The sequence below is a fragment of the Leptinotarsa decemlineata genome, unplaced genomic scaffold (assembly GCF_025532065.1).
Source record: "Leptinotarsa decemlineata unplaced genomic scaffold, Ldec_3_MD MMD2_tig00001719_RagTag_RagTag, whole genome shotgun sequence".
Lineage (NCBI taxonomy): Eukaryota > Metazoa > Arthropoda > Insecta > Coleoptera > Chrysomelidae > Leptinotarsa > Leptinotarsa decemlineata.
Window position 1 is genome coordinate 8,964,040 of NW_027412569.1, and position 19,047 is coordinate 8,983,086.

The window sequence follows — 19,047 nt, forward strand, 5'->3', positions numbered from 1 at the left end:
CAATCCGTCTTATCCTTTCCGATAATCCTCTGATGTAGGGAAGTACAAGTACTGGTTGTGGCGGCTTCACCTCCTTGTGGAGCTCTTGCTGTCTTCTAGCTAAAGCCTGTTCTACCATCACTCTGGTGTAACCATTCCGTTGAAGGTCATTTTTGATGATGCCTAGTTCCTTTTCGAGGCCTTCCTTTGTATTACAGAGCCCAAAAATATGGTCCAGTAGAGTCTTGATGATTCCTCTCTTAGTCAATTGATGGTTGGATTTCTGGTTCAGATACTGCCCTGTGTGAGTGGGTTTTCAGGGTTATCAAATCAATTTATATTATATTAGACAATGGAAGCTCGAACTGATGAAATACCCAGTACAAAGTTAATTAGTTCCTGTTTGCAAGTTCATTCAGTTCTTCATGGCATTCCCAGACTAGTTTTGATGTCACCTCTTGCTGTCTGTTAAAATATTGATCCTCTCATTTCTTTAAGGTCTCAATTTAATAAGCCTTGCACACTTGCACTTCCACCTAAAAGATGGATGTGTATAGTCCTAGCGGATAACTGTAGTTTAAATTTCTATTCGCTCGGTATATTCCAGCTCCAGTTCCATGTTTGGTCTTCGATCCATCTGTATACCAGGTGTTTTTTCCAAACATGTTTTCCACTCTTCACGGATTATGATTTTGGCCGTGAAGTTTGTGTTAAAGGTGTACTTCGGTGTCATGTGGTCCGTGCACATATTCAATATGTGCTCCTCCACATGTTCCAAAATTTCTGTTCGGTCCGATCTTTTGTAGTTCGGTGAGTTTTCCAGTCTGAATTGGCCTACCCTAGCCTCCCCCATTATCACAAAGTGTAAAGGAGGTAGATTCAGGAGTGTCTCCAATGCAGGGGTAGTTCTCATTGCTCCCGTCATTATCAAACATGCAAGTCTTTGTACCTTGCTTAGTTTGTTGATAGCGGTTGGCTGCTTCATCTTTGGCCACCAGACAAGTTATCATGGGTTTAACCACCATCATGTATAGCCAATATATAATTCATACTTTAGATACAGGCTGTTTTTTTGGCTGATCCTACTAATTGCTATCTCAGAAACGGGAAGACCTACAAGGTTGGTTAAATGGTACACAAGTTTTCTAAATTAGGAAATCAGAATTATAATTTTTCAGATCAGGAATATCAGGGGTTGTTTTTGAGATATTCGTTAAAAACTAGAATTGTATAATCTCATTTTTTTGTATCTCATACAAAAAATGAACAAAAAGCACAAGAACTTTCAAAATTGTTTCATATTTGTTATAATCTGATATAAAACGATTTCTAATGCGACGTTTCGTTCACAATATATTTCATCATCAACCTTTTTTTTTAATACGGACCCGCATTGTTATACATAGCTGAAGTTGGTATTTCAGTGAACGTTAAGTCTTTTCTCAGTCAGCGAGGAGAATATAGAGCAGGTTTAGTTCTCGGCGGAAACCCCTGAATAAGAAATAAGTCTCGGCCGAAATCCCAAAACAGAATGAATGCCTCGGCTAAGAAATGTGTTCGAAGTAACTCTTGAAAAATGATCACTGACAAATGGTCGGGGTCATAAATATAGTCTGAAAGGATCAACCACTTGGGCCCGATTCCATAAAAGTGTCAACAATGAGTACCTACTCAAAACATCCCAAGTGGTGCCTGTCCCTAAATTCATCTGTTCTTTGGCAATAAACGAGGGAAGAGAGCATTTCAATGATATGCGATAAGAAAATACGAAAATGATAAGTAAAAATCAAAATAAAAGAATTAACATAAAAACCCAAGTAGATGGATATTTTGGACGACTTCTCGATAACGCAGTTATGAAAATTTAAGTTTCTAACAAAAATTTATAATACAAAATAAAAATCAATAAAGAAATAAAATGTTTGTAAAGTAAATATTCCTGTAGGAAAAACCCTACACAACCTTATCGGTAGATAGTTGTAGAAACTTTTTTATTTAGTAATGAATAATTTCAAGGAATATACTTTGTTTTTTGATTCGCCAGAAAGAAACGGACACTACTTCCTTAAAATTCTCGACACGCAGACCAAGAGGCTTCTGGAGTTGGCGTCTAGAGTAGACAGCTACATTTCCACCCCCAACCTGTCCGAGGAAGTGATAGGAAAACTGAGATCGGCGGCCGGAAAAGCTAGACTTTTAGTTTCACAAAAGATGCAGCAATTCAGGGGGTTATGTACCAATAACATAAACAGGGTAAGTAAATATTCAGTTTACCGTTTTCAACTGCATTAACACGTTGACTGCCATGTAGCTCGTTTGCCACGAATATATTTGCTGTGGAGACCGGCTGATACAAATGTTTATTAAGAATATACGAAGCTCAGCACTGTGGACCAGTATGATGTATTGTCCACCGAAATATTCATCAAATATCTGCCCATGAGAAAAATATTTTCGATTGAAATTGGTATATTTGTTTCATTGATCTGGGAATGTATTATACCAAAATTGACAATGTTGTCAAGTAAAAGAAACGTTAATTCAGGTGTCCCCAAGGTAGTGTTTTGGGACCTCTCTTATTCACTTTATAATGAGTGTTTTTTTTTTTGCTGGTATCTTTTTAGCAACACTGTTCTTGACAGATCACGCGTGAATCGTGTCTTGTGTCATTGTCAAACTTGTTCAGTTTGGTATATAATTTAACCATGAATCGACTTACGAATGAACAACGCTTGCAAATTATTGAATTTTATTATGCTCGGCACTTCTTCCAATTTATGGGCAGTTTCGTCGGCCTACTGAGGGAGCTATTCGAAAGCTTGTGACTAAATTTCGAACCCAGTTGACATTATTGGACATTAAACCACCAACACACATACGTAGAGTAAGGACCGAAGTAAAATACTGCGGCTGTATCCGCCAGTGTTCGTGATGACCGTGAAATGTCGATTCGCCGCCGTTCGCAGTAATTGGGCCTCTGTTACTCCACTAAGTGAAAGTATTTGGGCGTAAAACCTTACAAGATACAGCTTGTGCAAGAATAAAAGCCACACGACCTCCCACAACGTCTAACATTTGGTGAATTGGCGCTGCAAAGTTGTAGGAAAATCCACATTTTTATCGAAAAATTGTGTTCAGCGTCGAGACGACTTTTTGTTGCCCAAAATGGAAGAATTAAACACGCCTGACGTGTGGTTTCAACAAGACGGTGCCACATGCCAAACGGCACGCGAAACAGTGGCCCATTTAAGAGCCGCCTTCGGTGAACAGTTTATCTCACGTTTGGGGCCGTCAATTGGCCGCCTAAATCGTGTGATTTAACGCCTTTGGATTATTTCTTGTGGGGTCATGTTGAGGCTCATGTCTACAGGAATAAACCAAAAACGACTGACGCTCTAGAAGCCAATATTGAAGCATTCATACTTGTTGTTTTGTAAATCAAATCCTATACCTCTTAAAAATTCACCCGTTATTTGAGAGACACTATATTCAAACTGTGATTTCCTGTATCTCTTCGCCGATGATATGGTATCAACTGCATGCAAAGCTGTTGAAAGAAATTGCATGTTTGTTAAATATTTATCACTTTGTTAAAGCTGTTTTCTGGATATTTTGGCCATCGTCTGTAAGTTTTTATTGCTAATGTTTCGTCAGGCATTTGTCTCCGGTTTTATATCATCGTTGGTGGGCGTGGCGTCGTTTCTCCCAATTGGAATTAATGACCTTGTTTCTGTACAATTGAGGACAGTTAGCCAGATTTCAGTAATGTTCATTGCCTCTTTCTTTCTACTGAAAGTATCCTTGTGTTTCTGGATTTCTATTGCCTCTCTATATATTCTTGGATAGTAATTTTGAGTTTTATCAAGTGTTTGTGTATCTACGAATGGGATAATGAGATACCTTCTTTGGGAGCATGCTCGGCAACAGCTGATATGTTGGTTTGTTCGAGGAGACAATTTCTCTTGTGTTCAGAGAGACGGGAACCTACACTCCTTTTGTGGTTCCAATGTAAACTAATCCGCAGCTACTGGTATACCCAGGGTGTTGCTAAAGGTTCTCTGAGGTCCTTAGCCTTAGACCTCAAACTTTGCCTGATAGTTTTTGTTGGCCTAAATATTGGTTACACGTTGTGTTTTTCTAAGATTTACCAATTCGGTCTGTAACATTTTTAACATAGACAAGGAAAGCTTTTCCGTTGACTAGCCATACGACTTTGTCCTTACCTCTCCTGGGTCCTATGGCCCATACCGTTTGAAGGCATTTTTTAGGTGACTGGGTTCCTCAGGAAGACTTTCAGGTTCAAAGAAGCGTCAGTCCATCTCAACCAATTGATCTGATAGACCAATAAAAGTTTGAAATTCATCGTTATCAACAAAAAAGTTTCCTTTCCTAGATCTACTACAACACTAATTATGTAACTTGTACATTCATATCCACAACGGGAATATTCCTCCTGACGAAAATCAAGTAGTTTTCATAAAAGAGCTCTAAAACAACGCTATAACATCGCTATAGCTATAACATCAGTTATAGCTAATAAAGGACCTGCTGTATGAGACAAACAAAGATGACATATTTCAGAGGCGTGCTGTTTTGTTTACTTGTGTTCCGAGTTCGAGACATTCTGTGACATGTGACATGTTGTGCACCTAACCTATCTTCCTATATATAAATAAATAACAAAACAACTGTTGTTTATGTGGCTTGTGAAGGTGATATGTAACTATAATTTATATTTTGCCTTAATTGTTGATTTATAAAGATAATTTTCCTTTTGTAAAGTACGTATAAATTATTTCAACTTGAAATAGGCGCTGTTGCCAATATGTGAATTAGAAACAAATCCCTTTAAAAATTAAAACCCAACATTTGAAATATCAATTTGAATACTTTTCGAAGTGAATTTGAAAAACTCATGAAATAAACTCAACTTTATTTTGTTCAAACTTGCATTTGCTGTAATAACCCAAATTGAGGAACATTCCCCATTCTTAAAACGCCTTGAATAATTTGTTGTCCTTTTGTTTTTTAACGGTAACAGTAAGAAGGAATGATGCACAGTATATGTGCCATGTGGCCTGAAGGCTGCAAAACCAATAACATTCCATGCGGCAGGGATCTGTATCTGTAGAGTAGGGAGGGTGAGTGTAGGCCCGCAGCGCCACATGTGACCCATTGTACATCCTTCCAAGGAGTTGTCCTCCTAGATTATCGTCCAGCCTGTCCTTTCCAGGAAGGTGGACAGGTCACTAGGGGACATCTCCTTAATATCGGCAGGTGTAGACCAAGACTCGCCGAACACACACACATAATCTTTCTGAATCAAAATACATAGTTTTTTGCTTGAAGTTATTTCATCTAATATATAAAAATGGATGTTTGTTGGTTGTTTGGTAAGTGATAAACTTCTACTTCGCTCAACCGATCGTGATGAAACTTGACATGTATAAGTAATTTTTCATAGAGGAGGTTTTTAGGCTATCAATTTTTCTGTAACTCGCCACTAGATGGCGCTATAGAACAATTTTTTTAAAGCACTGTTCTATAACGCTGCGCACGCCTAAGTTCGTTGATTCTGATTCTGTCAAAACATTGGAACGGCAGCGATACAGCAACATAGTACTAGTATTTCATAAAAGTAATGTTTACAATGCGGCAAGGATATTGTAAACATTATTTTTATGAAATATAAAATAACTTCAAGCAAAAAATTGTATATTTTAATTCAGAAAGATTATATAAGGCTGTTTTTTGGAAAAAAAGTCGCGGCCCTAGTGACCAAAAAATTTACAACACTTTGTGGCAATTAACGTGTTAAGAAATGTATTCATTATAATAACCATCATTGGATTGAGTTATTATTTTAGAATGAGGCCAATTAGGAACGAATTGATGGATTTTAAATTTCTGTTTATGAAGTTACTTTATTTATTGTAAAAATGTAATGGTTTTGTGCTATATCATTATCATATTTCAACATTGGTGTTAATTGGAATTTAATAATAGCCTTTGACATATGATACTAGTTATAATTCAATTTGTTGACAACAACTCTTGCATAATATTCGTATTAATGAAACTACACTTTCAATGAATGAGTCTTTGAAAGAAACAAGTCTCCATTGCTTTTCGTGTCCTCTTAGTTTTCAAAGAAAGGGGATAGGTTTCATATTCAAATGGAAACAAATATTTGCACTGGTTCCAAAATGATATCCAAATTGAAATATATTGAACTTTAATTTGACAATCATGAGTGTGTCATTTTATCTCGTAATGGTCTATGTTGAAGTACGTTTACTCCAAAATTATTGACACATCTTTCTCAAAGATGAACGTAAATGATGAAAATTCTGTATTTTCGATGTCTTGATCAACTAAAGCTTTTAATGCTGTCACCTCACAAACCACAAGAGGAGACTAAATCATCTGTCGGTAACAAATAAGACAGATGGGTATCCGCGGCTAAGCTAAACAGTGGAGACGGGAGTGGGTTAAACAACTTAGCAACTTTCAAATAGATCTTAATGGGCGCCAGGTAAATTTAATCCTCCAGATACCCTAAGTAACTCACAATATCAATAACTTACCAATTAATATTGGAAATAAAAGATAAAGATCCCCAATATGATTTATTCAGTAATCCTAACTTACATGGATTAACCAACAACGCTTCTAAGACAACAATGCGATATTCCCCAACGTGGGGATCATACATATATTCTTGTACATTTCAGGTATAGTTTTCTATGGAACGGAAGATTCCCATTACTATGATGTTAAATGAATAAAATCAACTTGTAACTGAATTACATTGTTAATATCCTTTGAATAAAGATCTTAAAAGGTAAGGTAGTGTTTTGAAAGGTCACATAGGAGCAGTTTTGATCTAGTGCTAAATTGAAACGTAACAATGCATCATGAAAGTAACCAATTGAAAGTAGATGGCTGGCAATTTTATTTACATAGTTTATACTGACATCATATTAATGTTAGACGATGGAGACTGCTAGAGTGCTTAATCAAAGTGCGGTGTGAAATGAGAAATTTCAGAACTTGTCACATTCGTCTCTTTCATTGGGATGTAACTCTTCTTGTATATCATTGAATTATCAGATCAGTTTGAATGTATCTAGTCTGTGACTAATTCTGAGTCTGAATGAAAATATCAACTTCTTTGCAAACTCTTGTAATTTAACGAATCAAGTCAGTTCATTTTTACTTCATTAATTCTGTTATGGAAATACAAATTTGACTGATATGTGAATTCCGATTGAATTTATCGGATAATCGAATTCAGATGAAATCTGCATACTGATTCTTACCGTAAATCAATCTTCCATCCGGCTCGAAGGACCAATATTTAATATGAATGTACTGCAATGAATCATAATATGTACATTATGAAGAGACAAATGCTGATATTTTTACATTTTCCCGAGGTCCCACGTATACGTTTGTTTTTAGCAACATAATTCAACCATGAATATTAATGGGTTCTTAAAAAAACTTCATTAACATTTTTCAGAGTGTCGGAGAGTCGTTTCCCACAACCAACGAGGACTTGCAAGGCTTCTGGGACATGGTTATGCTACAGGTCGACCAAGTGGACGCCATATTCCAGGAGATTGAAGACCTCAAAGCGAATGGCTGGCGAGAGCCGGTGGCTGCCTCCCCTCCAGTCAAAACCGCCAACGGGACCGCTTCGAAACCGAGGAAAGTGGTCGCTCGTCCCTCCAACAAGCCCAGTTCAGCGGCCAGCGAAGAGGCTCGCAAACAGAGGGAAGCCCAAAGAAGGAAAATGATCGAAGACAGGCGCAAGGCAATGAAAATAGCCCAACAGAACGAACCCCGTATTGAAATTTACGTGCCCGACGCTACCAGCTGAGACCCGCAGGGCGACTAGGTAGTTTTTTTTTTGGAATTGATTCGATCTTCGAAGGTTAGACGACGAAATTCACAGCGCCACGGTTTTTTTATATACTTTTTCTTGTTTTTTATACTCTCACATTTACACTTTATATCTGTAAATCTTTTGCCTAATCCCTAATGAATGAAAGGTTATACTATTTGTAATAAAACAGTTTTACTAATCAATTAATTGTCTTTCCTAGAACATCGTTTTATACAAGTAAAATGTAAGGGGCCCCGGATCGGGTTCTTGCGGTACGCCCGGTCGGGGTGAAGTTTGTTGTACAAAGACTGAGTAATGAAACAAAACCGACGACGTTTATTACCAGTAACCAAAAAAAAAAAAGATGGAGTAATATGACATACTAAAAAAATATATACATTCCCAGTGCTTTGATAACAGCTGGTATGTTCTTTTGTACGAACAGTTTTTTATGGATTTGCTTCCTAGTTTGTTGTAAGGCTGGCGGAATTTTCAAAACGTACTGCTCGACTGGAGTTCTTCGACTGGATCTCTACTGAGAAATTGACAGGGTATATGTTGAAGTTGTAACTATATTTGCCATTAATTTGGGTGGTTCGGAGTATACATTAAATATTATTGATCAAAGGTGACGTTAATTTTGATAATTCAGAAATTTTAATTTTTTAAGAAATTGCAGTTTTTGGAAAAATGAAAAATACATTTTTCCAAAATAATTGCCATCTGCAGAAAAAATATATTGAACTATTTTAAACAATTATTGTAATTAAAACACCTTCAAGGTGTGTGAAGGTGAGATCTATTTTAAAGCCGCTTCGTTTTTACAGTAATCTCAAAATTTCAAGGCTGATTTTTCTGCCTAATAGTTGAAGTGGCTGTTCAGGTGCTTACTTGCTACTCGCTTAATTTTGTTCAAAGTGAAGCCCAAACGATGCTTGAAAATAATCTTCTGAAGGCTATCGCTGTGCTCTCTAGATTTCACTTTTTAGGTAAAGGACGGTAAATCTGGTGACAGGCATTTGGTGCTACCCCTTCACTCAGTCAAAATGCCTTGGAAACTGTTGGTCTGAATCAATAATATCATAAAGGTCATTTGATGAGTCAACAATCTATGATCCTCAGTATTCAGATCATTTTCAACCCACAGCACTGGGTTGGGAGGTGGGAAAGCACCAAATGGCTTCCATACCCACCAGATTTGTTGCTCCTTGTTATTTGAAAATTATTGATAGATGGGGGTCTGTCGAAACTGTTTTACTTATTTTCAGAGGTGACTATTATCTGTATGGTGCTCGGTTTAATAATATATGTGATAACAAGTTTTTATTGGTTACTGTCGAATTACGAAGGTCGAGTGTGTGGTTTTGTCGGACACCAGCGCATGTTGTATATTATTAAACGGAGATTTATAATAGTCTATGATTGGGTTCATTATGCATATGTTGTATTTTATAAGGCTAGTTGTTTAAGCGAGAGTCGAGAACGTTCTAAAAGTTCTTTCGATCAAGCATTTTTTAAGAGTGATTGTTTGTCAGCATCAAATTTGAAGGCTCCTTGGCAGATTTTTATTTTTTAAAATCCACTGAAACTTTGAGAACGTTTTCTGTCGGACATATTGAAATAAACGAATGACAAAGATATATTATGGATATTTATTTATTGCTCCTTCTTATTTGGGGGGTCGGAGCCTTAAATTTTTTTACTCTTATTTATTTTATTATATTCATTAACTTCAATAAATAAATTATTTACACTGGATTTTATTCGTGCTTCCTTATCGCTTTCTATTTCCTAGTTCTTCCGCAGTTTACTTTGTTTCAACAACCAAGATATTTGATAAAGCAGAACAAATTGCAAAACATTGAAAAAATAACTTTATTGGAAAAAAAACGGAAATATACAAAGTTTTCAAAATAAATTTCGAGATGAAGTGTTAGCCTAGGTCTAGAAACTATACATAACTGGAATGAAAGTACTGAAAATTATATGTCGGTAACTTTGAAATGGTCGTTATCAATCGTAGAATACGCATGGCCTTCGTTGTTGAGAAATTCCAAAGCTTCACTGAAACAGAAAAAATATTTTTCAAATATTCCGTTTTTTTTTTGTGGGTACCTTGGGAGCTGTCTGAATATTCCGCCCTACTTTGCAAAGTTCGAGGTAAGTAAGCCCTTATTTATAAAAGTTTCACTCTTTTGTAGGATCCAACCTTCATCAAATAACTGACCCCTGGAATTTCTAAAATACCCTAAATTTGTGAAAATATGGACCTGTGAGAATCAATTGATGAAAAATCAAGTGTCACTATTTTCCGGGCTTGAAGGCCATAGATTCTTGGGAATTCTTCCTGATGTTTCACTGGCGCGATTGGCTACCTTCCTTAGAGGTTTATACAGCTCGATTTAATATTTCCAATGAAAATTCAACCAACTTGATAAAGGTAGGAAACGTAAAGGACACTTGCTGGAGAGCCATTGACTTTTCTACGCCGCTGTCTAGGCTCCAACATATTACCAGCTTTCTTAAAATTGAAACAGTCTTTCAAATCTAACCTCAAGAACAAAATGACTTCCGGTTTTGATTCCATACCATCTTTCATAGTGAAAGACTGTAGCTCAGTCTTAGCTTCTCCTCTCTGTTACTTCTTTAACTTATCGTTAAATACAGCAACGTTTCCTGATGTTTGGAAACTTGCCAAAATTTAACCAATTTTAAAGAACAGGAATATTTCAAACATATCAAACTATAGAGCAATTTCAATTATCTCAAACTTTGCGAAGGCGTTTGAAATTATCTTGTATAACCACATTCACTTGTCAACACACAACCAAATAAGTGAATTTCAACATGGTTTCATGAACCACCGCAGCACTGAATCAAATCTAGCATTGTTTTCCCACTACATGTGCTCAACTTTGAATAATCAAGGACAGGTGGACGTGATATACACATATTTCTCAAAGGCCTTTGACAAAATTGATCATAGCATCTTACATTCGAAACTGGACCTTATTGGCCTTAGTAATAGCTACTAGGCTGTTTTGAATCGTACCTTTTCAACCGTAACCAAATAGTTTATTACAATGGATACAAATCAAACACAATAATTGCTAAGTCTGGCGTACCCCAAGGATCGAATTTGGGACCGCTGTTGTTTTTGATATTTATCAATGATTTAAGCACACAAATAAATTCTATGAAACTTTTTTTTGCTGATGATCTACAAATACTGAATTCTATCCAAAATGTGAATGATTGCATAACATTTCAGGAAGATATAAATTATGTGCAGGCTTGGTGTGAAATTAATAACCTACATCTGAATATAGGGAAATGTAAAGTCATGTCATATACTAAAAAACATAAGACATTTTGAACATCCATACAATATTCAAGGTAGTTTGCTAACCCGTTGTGTGGAGACTAAGGATTTTGGTGTATTTTTTGACTCTAAAATGGCATTTGCCAATCACATAAACAAAAAAGTTTCCGAAGCCAATAAAATGTTAGGATTTATCACATGAAATTGTCAAAACTTCAAAAACATAAACAACTTGAAGATATTATATTTCTCATGTGTCAGATCCAAGCTTGAATACTGCTCAATTATTTGGAGCCTCTACTATTTCTGTCATGGGTGAGTACTCAATTGAAAAAAGTTTAAAGAAAATTTTTGAAATTCTTGTACTTCAAAAACACTGGAATTTATCCAGCTAGGGGTTCTGACCACTATATTCTTCTCAATCACTTTCAATTAATTTCTTTAGAAAAAAGGAAGATGTGCTCATTAACCTTTTTGAATAAACTACTGCACAGCCAAGTAGACTGCCATTTGCTCCTGTCAGAACTGAACTTTAGGGTGCCAAGAGCTCAGTCACAGCTGAATCTCACATTTTACTGCTCTGCAGCACGAACAAACATAATATCGCATTCTCCAATTAAATATATGTGTGAAAACTACAACTCAATATGCAGCTTTTGCGATATTAATACTTGCTAGGCGAATCATATAAAAAAAGTTGCAATGGAAATCTTGAAGTGATATCAAAACTGTTTTTCCTTTTTTTGTGTTTTGAGAGAGTCAGTTATTATAACCACTCTTACCAAGTAGCGCAATGAGTAGTTATACTAACAGTTTTTTTCTTTTGTTTTAGTTTTCTTTCTTTCGTTTTCTATCCGAAATTATATATCATTGTTATGTTATATTCATATAGCATGTCAAGAATGAACGTGAGTTGTTAATTTATTTTATCTATTATCAGTACTGATGTATTTTATTATGTCCTGTAATTGGGTGTTACCTGTTGGGCAATAAATGATATTATTATTATCATCAGCTCAGGCAGATCGGATCTATTCGAGAAGTGAAAGAGCCTTTCTACAAGAACGGATCTACCATTCACGGGGAAATCTAGTGGAGACGGACAAAGCCTTGCTGAAACTACATTTGGGGCTTGGCAACCAAATGAAACCTGAAGACTGGAACAAACTATCGTACTCAAAAGCGGAAAATGAATGAGACAGCGTAAGCACAAACCACAGCAAAGCGTCAGGAAGAAATTCCAAAAATACACGCCTTCAAATCCGGAAAATAGTTACTGAAAACCTCTGCCGCTAAAGCCTTAACCATTTTGTCAATGAAAAATTAGTCGGAATTGATGATAATTCTCTCAAAATCTCAATTAATCAATCTAACAGCAAATGCTTTTAATGATCCATCCAATTTTTGTTCGATTTCACTTCTACCCCATACTTTGAAGTTATTAAAAAAAGGTTACTTGATACAACTGGCTCACCACAAGGATCAATTCTAGGACCAATCTTGTTTCTGTGTTGATATAAATGAAATGAGCACTATCAACATAGAAATAAATTCACATTGATGGTCTGCAGACCACCATAAACAAACCCGGAAAATACCTTTGACACATTTTAAATTAATTTACTTACTTGACTTGCCGATGTTGGTTTGCAGGGAAATTGCTCAGCAAAGTATCCCTATCCATGCCTTTTGGTGTGGTGTTTGTCTGGAGGATTTTGAATACCTTTTGCTGCATAGGTGTGAGGCCGCTTATTCCACTGTCTATCGGATCATTCATGAAGCTCATGGAGTTTGCGAGGGCCGCTCCTGGGTTGTTGGCTTGGATTTGTAAGTGCTGGAAAATGAAAATTTATTTTGATTTCTTTCTACCAAAACCTTTTCCAAAAATTGATTTATCCCATCGAGATTTTTCATTTCTCAAAAAAATAAACGTATATCTATCAACCACTTATGGATAAAGTACACCCTAGATGTGGCAAGTCATAAAATATGCTAAAATAGAATAGATAAATTACATCCATAAGTGCTCAAATGAAAATTAATTTCTGGATAAGAGATTACACTCACAGTGTTCTTAGTCATAGCTTCAGCAGCCAGCCTGGCATGAATAACTTGCAACAAGTGATTGGTAACGACATTTGAGTCTTGGACAAGGAACATCCGTAGAACCATTATGATTTTTCCTTCGTCTTGGTTGCGCAGAGAACCGAAAACCTGGACGTAGCTACCTTCTTTAACGGTGGGTAGGTTGGGAGCACTGTCACCATCGTTTTCTAACCACCATATTGCTTTAATTTCTCCTGTGTGGTCTTCGATGGTGTAAGTAGCTTTGGTAGACTGGATCTCAAAATTTCGCAGGATACCAACAAGGTTCAGCTGAAATATATTATGAGTACATTTTGATAATATTAACAGAAGTGCAAGTGGGTCAAGAGGTTTTTTATTGAAAAAAATTGAACTGAACGGAAACAAAAACTGACAAGAAATTCATTTAAAATGAGTATTTCCAATAGCATATCATTGTTGTAAAACTAAAGCAAAGCCATTTTTTTTCAGTTGCACAAAACGCTCAAGTATATTTCACAAAGCATGTGTGATACTTTGCAAAAAATGCATATTTCGGCGTATGCTGACACCTGAAGGTGCTATTGTATAGCAAAACACATTTGAAGTGTGTTTTTTGAATACTAAGATTTTCGTTGAGATTTCTGCATGTTAACGTTTAAGGCACCACAAACAATTTAAATCTCATTGAAGTAATTGTTAATATTCACCTTTTTGATATTCTGTGTGTCAGAGCACTGGATAACAAAAAACAATCTCAATAATGAATATTTCACTAATTATAGAGTAATTACGATTTTCACTATACACAGTCACATTTATGGGAAAGTTCTTATTTTGGCAAAGAAGTTAAATCACCAAATTGACGAAATTTAATAATAATAATAATATTTTATTCACCATTCACGATACATACTGTATATATGGTAAGTCAATCAATAATCACAAGGTATAAATTTAAAAATGCTAAGCTATGTATAGAGAATTTATCTGTAAAACCTCATTTTGAAATGTTTACCATTTATATCAGTGTATAGATCGCCCAATGATGACAAATATGTTCATCAAATGCCCAATGTCTCATATACTATCAAAATAATACAATATCTAAACTATGTATAACAAATAATATCATAGGGGAAGGAAAACAAATAATATCATAGGGGAAGGAAAACAAATTTGATAAATTCTTGCAAATACTTACAATTTGTGTTGGCATGCCAAAGAGCTTGAATTCCTCTTCTTGGTTGTCTTTGAGTTGTCGCACCACTACTGGTACAACACTCTGCAGTCTTCGAACTCCCTAAAGAAAATATTATTTGAATACTTCCGACACTGAACGATAAGCCCTGAGACTTACCCCCTTCTTTGCTGGAGTATCCCCTTGGCCTGCAGATGTGCTGTTTAGAAAACCGCCACCTGCAGATTCATTTCCTAGGAAAAACAACGGTTTAAAGAGACTGTAGATACAAGTGAGAGTTTACTTACCAAAGTCACTTCCCCACATGTTTTCAACTTATTTCAAAAATGAGTTAAATTAGTGAAATAGTGAATATATTTTGATAATCGCAATTACTAACAGAACCTCAAAATCCAAATTTTGTTATGGCGGGAACTTCTTATTTATACCACAGAACAAAGAATAACCTTTCAGAAAAGACGGCATTTTATGACTATCATTTTGTGATGTGTTGTGTTTATTATAATTTTTTAACGGTAAATTTAAATTAAATTCGTGCGATGACATTTCTCCTCCTGTTTAAAGTAATGTACATATTGAAATTGAAATCTTTCAAAACTGATCTATGTGATCTATGACACATAGATATTGACAGGATACGTATCTTAGAACGCACCCAATTAAACGAAGAACAACAATGATCAATGAGGCTAATTTCTAGGACATGTATATAGTACCGAGAAATATATCTACTATGAAAATAATAATTCACTTCATGAGATATATTTATTTATTTATTTATCGTTCAAGTACACTACAGAATTATTATAAAATCCCAAATGGTACGTCAAGAAAGTTTCAATTGTTGAAACAACAAAAAATTGAAAAATAGAAAGGAGATTTCTGCTTTTTCTGTCTCCCATTCTCATCTTAACTTTTTTGAGCTTTTGTTCGTGTTCTGTGCACCATTTCCCAACACAACAACCCATCTTTTGGCACAAAATGAGAGATATAATAGACCGTATTAGTGAGTTCAAAAAGTGATAAAGAACTACGCACACGAAAACTCCAGACAATTTAATTACAGACAACAAGTGATATTACATACAGGGTAATGTATTGCTTCGAGCAAGTCAGACTGTACCTCTCGACGAAGATTCTAACATGTTGTGTAATAGGGGACGCACTGATCAAATGCCCCTGATTAAGAACGCAACCAAAGAGTACACCAACTACCGTGTACTCATTGGAAGCAACGAACATAACAAGAAAAAAAAGAAGAAGGTTAATCACAAACCACTTACCTAAGTGGTTGTGATTGTGAGGTTAATTTCTTTTCATGATAAGTCATAACATAACCACTAATAATCTCAAATGAAATAAAAATAAGAAACTTGATAATTATTACTATGTATTAGTATAGTAGTGTTGGAGAGAAAAGAAACCCAAGTTCGACAAATGTTTCTCTCGTATTTCATCTAAGATGTTATAATTTCCAAAATAAGAAACATCTCTTCAGGCAAAATGGCTAGCTATGATGGAAGATCCTGTGATGAAAAATTGTCCAATTATCAAACAGTATCCATCTTAGGACACTGTTTTGATTCTAAAGCTATGGTATATTTGGCCAAACACATTCCTTCTGGCTCTATGGTAGCAATTAAAAAATTCGACATGGATAAAATCAAGAAAGGAATAGATTTAGTGGAGGTGATATCTTCATTTTGTGAATTTTTCTACAATTGAAATTTTAGTCTACGTATATTTGGTTTACAGAGTGAAATAATACTCACGAGGCAGCTGTGCCACCCGCATATCATAAACTATTTTGCAGCTTTTGTCGCGGGACAAGAAGTTTGTGTAGCCACTCCATTGATGGGATACGGATCTTGCAGAGATTTACTTGTCAGGCATTTTAATGAAGGTTTTGTACAATTTCTATCAGCTTATATGAAGCATGTTTTCATCAATGATAAATCATTGTTCAGTAATCTCCAAGAAACATAATTGTTCATAACAGGGTACTTTTTTAAATGTATAAAACCTATTAGCAACAAACAATGAGTTATCACTGAATAATAAAATATAACAACCTCATTTGAATCAGATGTTTCTAAAATCTTGAACATTAGGTTTACCGGAACCTGCTATCATCACTATAATCAGGGACGTATTAGACGCTTTAGTGTATATTCATGATAAGGGATACATTCATAGGTGAGTTGAAAGAATTCTTTATGTCATAGAAATAACCTTGATATAGCAATATATTTAATTTGTTCTCTATTATCTGTTGCTGAATTTATTTCAGGGCAATCCGAGCTAGTCACATTCTTGTCTCTGCTGATGGATATGCATGTTTAGCTGGTATGCGTTATGCTTGTCCTATAGTCGCCAATGGAAAATGGCAAAGAAGTATACATTCCTTTCCAGCAACCACTGAAAAAAATCTTAATTGGCTCAGTCCCGAACTGTTAGAACAAAATCTACAAGGTAGGAATGAATTCAAATAGACTTTAACTACAAAAACTGTTTTTTTAAAGAGTTCTTTTTAGACCGAGTGTATTTTTTCAGGTTATAACGAAAAGTCTGATATATACAGTATTGGAATTGTTTTATGTGAACTAGCCAATGGCACAGAACCATTTTCGGGAATGTCAAAAACTTTGATGCTGACAGAGAAAGTGCGTGGTTGGAAACCTCAGCTGCTAGATAGAACTACTGTTTCTAAGGAGGAAAATTTGGATTCTGGAGGTAAACCACAATACTTTTGTTTTCTACAGCTTTGATCCACTTGAAAACAAGATTGAAAGTAGTTCTGTTTTTCCTTCAAAGTTATAAGTAAACAGTGAATGATGACAGAAGTAGTTTCGATCACTATGCTCTTCCAAAGAGGTTGAAATATTTGAATTTTATTGTAAATCAGATACATGTGATATATGTCACCTTTCATTTACGTTGGCTTTCGATAATTTTTTTCAATTTTTTCAAATATATGTCTCTGGAATTTTCGTTAAATTAAAAAAAAATCATAGAATATAGAAAGATCACCATAACCTCATCAGGCAGATGAGGATATATAATCCTAACAAATATATTCTTCTATTTGATTACAATCAAAATTAATTGTTTCCAAAAGATTTGACTGTTCTCTATTCCATTGTAAGAGAACATCGCTGATTTGAAGCTTGACTTTTTTTGTTGAAGGTGATTGTGAAATGAGCACCAACGTCCTGAACAGAAGATTCAGCGATGACTTACATGAACTCACCGGACAATGTCTCAACAGAGACATGTACGATCGACCTTCTGCTAGTCAGCTGTTAGCCCATCCCATATTTAAAACAATCAAAAAATCGCTTCCCCTGCCGGAGTTGTTGAAACCTGCGTTACCCTTGAACGATAGGGTAGGTTATGATACTGAGGAGATGAAGAATTTCGATATGATAAATCAGATGACCGAGCTGGACTTGAATTCCTGCGAATGGGATTTTTGAAATCCAGTCCGAAGGACCATTTTCATTCTTGTAATATTTAGTACAAATCGTCAATATCAGGAGCTAGTTTTAAGTAGCTAGCAAGATTTAGTAACTCTATATGTCAGAGTATTTTACATAGTAGTGTTAGTCAATCATTTGTGTCCATACTCAAAAGCTGATCTTTTTGACTGTTTTTCTAAGGTATTTGAATCTGAAAGTATAATATATGTGAATTTATGCTGCTTCTTTTTATTAGTATTATACCATCTACTGCTAAAATAAACATTTTTCAATTTTGCTGCAAAAAAAATTAATGTGAATGTAAGCACACTCGATTAGCAAGTAACAAGTCAGAATTATCAATTAGCAAGGAACGAGTAGCAAAAACGATGGCATTCATGCATACCCAATTGAAGTCATCATAAAGTACTATCCAAGTGCTTTGGACGTTAAGATTCTTTAGGAAAGTATGTGTATATTGTATTCTTTTCTAATCACCACTTGAAAATCAAAATTAAGTATGACTCAGAAATCACACATGATCAACGTCTTGAAATTATTAGGTTAGGTATCACTTATTTCTTCTGTTTGATGTAAAATGAGATAATTAGCGATCATTTACGTTATAAATGCGAACTAGCGAGAGATGTAGGAAACAAACTTTTGTATATGATCTACGTATCGTCATGAGGAGTTTTTATTGTTATGTATATCTTCCCTTGAAATAATTCCACAATATTTGTTCGAAGATAGAGGAGCATACATCCAGAAAGGTCTTTTTTCCCGAAGAAACTAATCTCTTCTGAAAATATGCCTATTTCAATATGAAAGAAATTCCAAATAAAATATTTCCTGCCAATGAATTGGTGAGTTTTGCACTAGTCTCACAGCTTACTTACTGCTGTGCTAGTCTCCTTTCAATAATCAGCTGCCCCAACACGCCTATTTATTTTTATTTTATCGAAGTTTTGTGGTGACATCTTACGGTTAGAAGATGAAACTGATGGAAATGACAGCGCATCATAAGTGATGGAAATGTCATTGTCTATATAGACAAAGGAAATGTATTGATTGATTTTTTCACATAATACTACTTGATAACTTTGGACTCTCAATAAAAGATGGCAGCATA

At 35.3% G+C, this 19,047-nt stretch overlaps 3 protein-coding genes across 4 annotated transcripts in view; 2 read left to right on the forward strand and 1 right to left on the reverse strand.

Moving 5' to 3' along the window:
* Nucleotides 1-9,628, forward strand: part of vlc (disks large-associated protein 2) — a 59,082-nt gene extending 49,454 nt beyond the window's left edge. For both annotated transcript variants that reach the window (XM_074176428.1, XM_074176427.1), the window contains exons 7-8: nucleotides 2,024-2,232; nucleotides 7,505-9,628. In XM_074176428.1, coding sequence (XP_074032529.1) covers nucleotides 2,024-2,232; nucleotides 7,505-7,864 — 569 coding nt within the window. In that variant the 3' untranslated portion in view covers nucleotides 7,865-9,628. The remainder of the gene's footprint in view (nucleotides 1-2,023; nucleotides 2,233-7,504) is intronic.
* A 103-nt stretch (nucleotides 9,629-9,731) lies between these two features.
* On the reverse strand, nucleotides 9,732-15,004 carry LOC111513952 (Replication protein A2). The gene is made up of 6 exons (XM_023170176.2): nucleotides 14,745-15,004; nucleotides 14,617-14,690; nucleotides 14,461-14,559; nucleotides 13,260-13,568; nucleotides 12,821-13,026; nucleotides 9,732-9,934 (listed from the first exon to the last, which is right to left on the reverse strand). Exons 1-6 carry the CDS (start codon nucleotides 14,761-14,763, stop codon nucleotides 9,853-9,855), a joined length of 789 nt encoding a protein of 262 aa, XP_023025944.1. The 5' UTR covers nucleotides 14,764-15,004; the 3' UTR covers nucleotides 9,732-9,852.
* Nucleotides 15,005-15,739: 735 nt separating this feature from the next.
* Nucleotides 15,740-18,157, forward strand: Stlk (Ste20-like kinase). Its single transcript, XM_023170168.2, has 6 exons — nucleotides 15,740-16,146; nucleotides 16,213-16,360; nucleotides 16,569-16,653; nucleotides 16,748-16,929; nucleotides 17,011-17,190; nucleotides 17,644-18,157. The coding sequence occupies exons 1-6, from the start codon at nucleotides 15,961-15,963 to the stop codon at nucleotides 17,931-17,933; spliced, it is 1,071 nt and encodes a 356-aa protein (XP_023025936.1). The 5' UTR covers nucleotides 15,740-15,960; the 3' UTR covers nucleotides 17,934-18,157.
* Nucleotides 18,158-19,047: the final 890 nt, after the last annotated feature.

Coding starts and splice junctions, on each gene's coding strand:
- Stlk (XM_023170168.2), top strand. CDS start 15,961: ATGGCTAGCTATGATGGAAGATCCTGTGATGAAAAATTGTCCAATTAT. Junction 16,147..16,212: donor AAGGAATAGATTTAGTGGAG/GTGATATCTTCA, acceptor TTTGGTTTACAG/AGTGAAATAATACTCACGAG. Junction 16,361..16,568: donor TGTCAGGCATTTTAATGAAG/GTTTTGTACAAT, acceptor CTTGAACATTAG/GTTTACCGGAACCTGCTATC.
- LOC111513952 (XM_023170176.2), bottom strand. Junction 13,569..14,460: donor TTGGCATGCCAACACAAATT/GTAAGTATTTGC, acceptor AATATATTTCAG/CTGAACCTTGTTGGTATCCT. Junction 13,027..13,259: donor AAGCTATGACTAAGAACACT/GTGAGTGTAATC, acceptor TTCATTTTCCAG/CACTTACAAATCCAAGCCAA.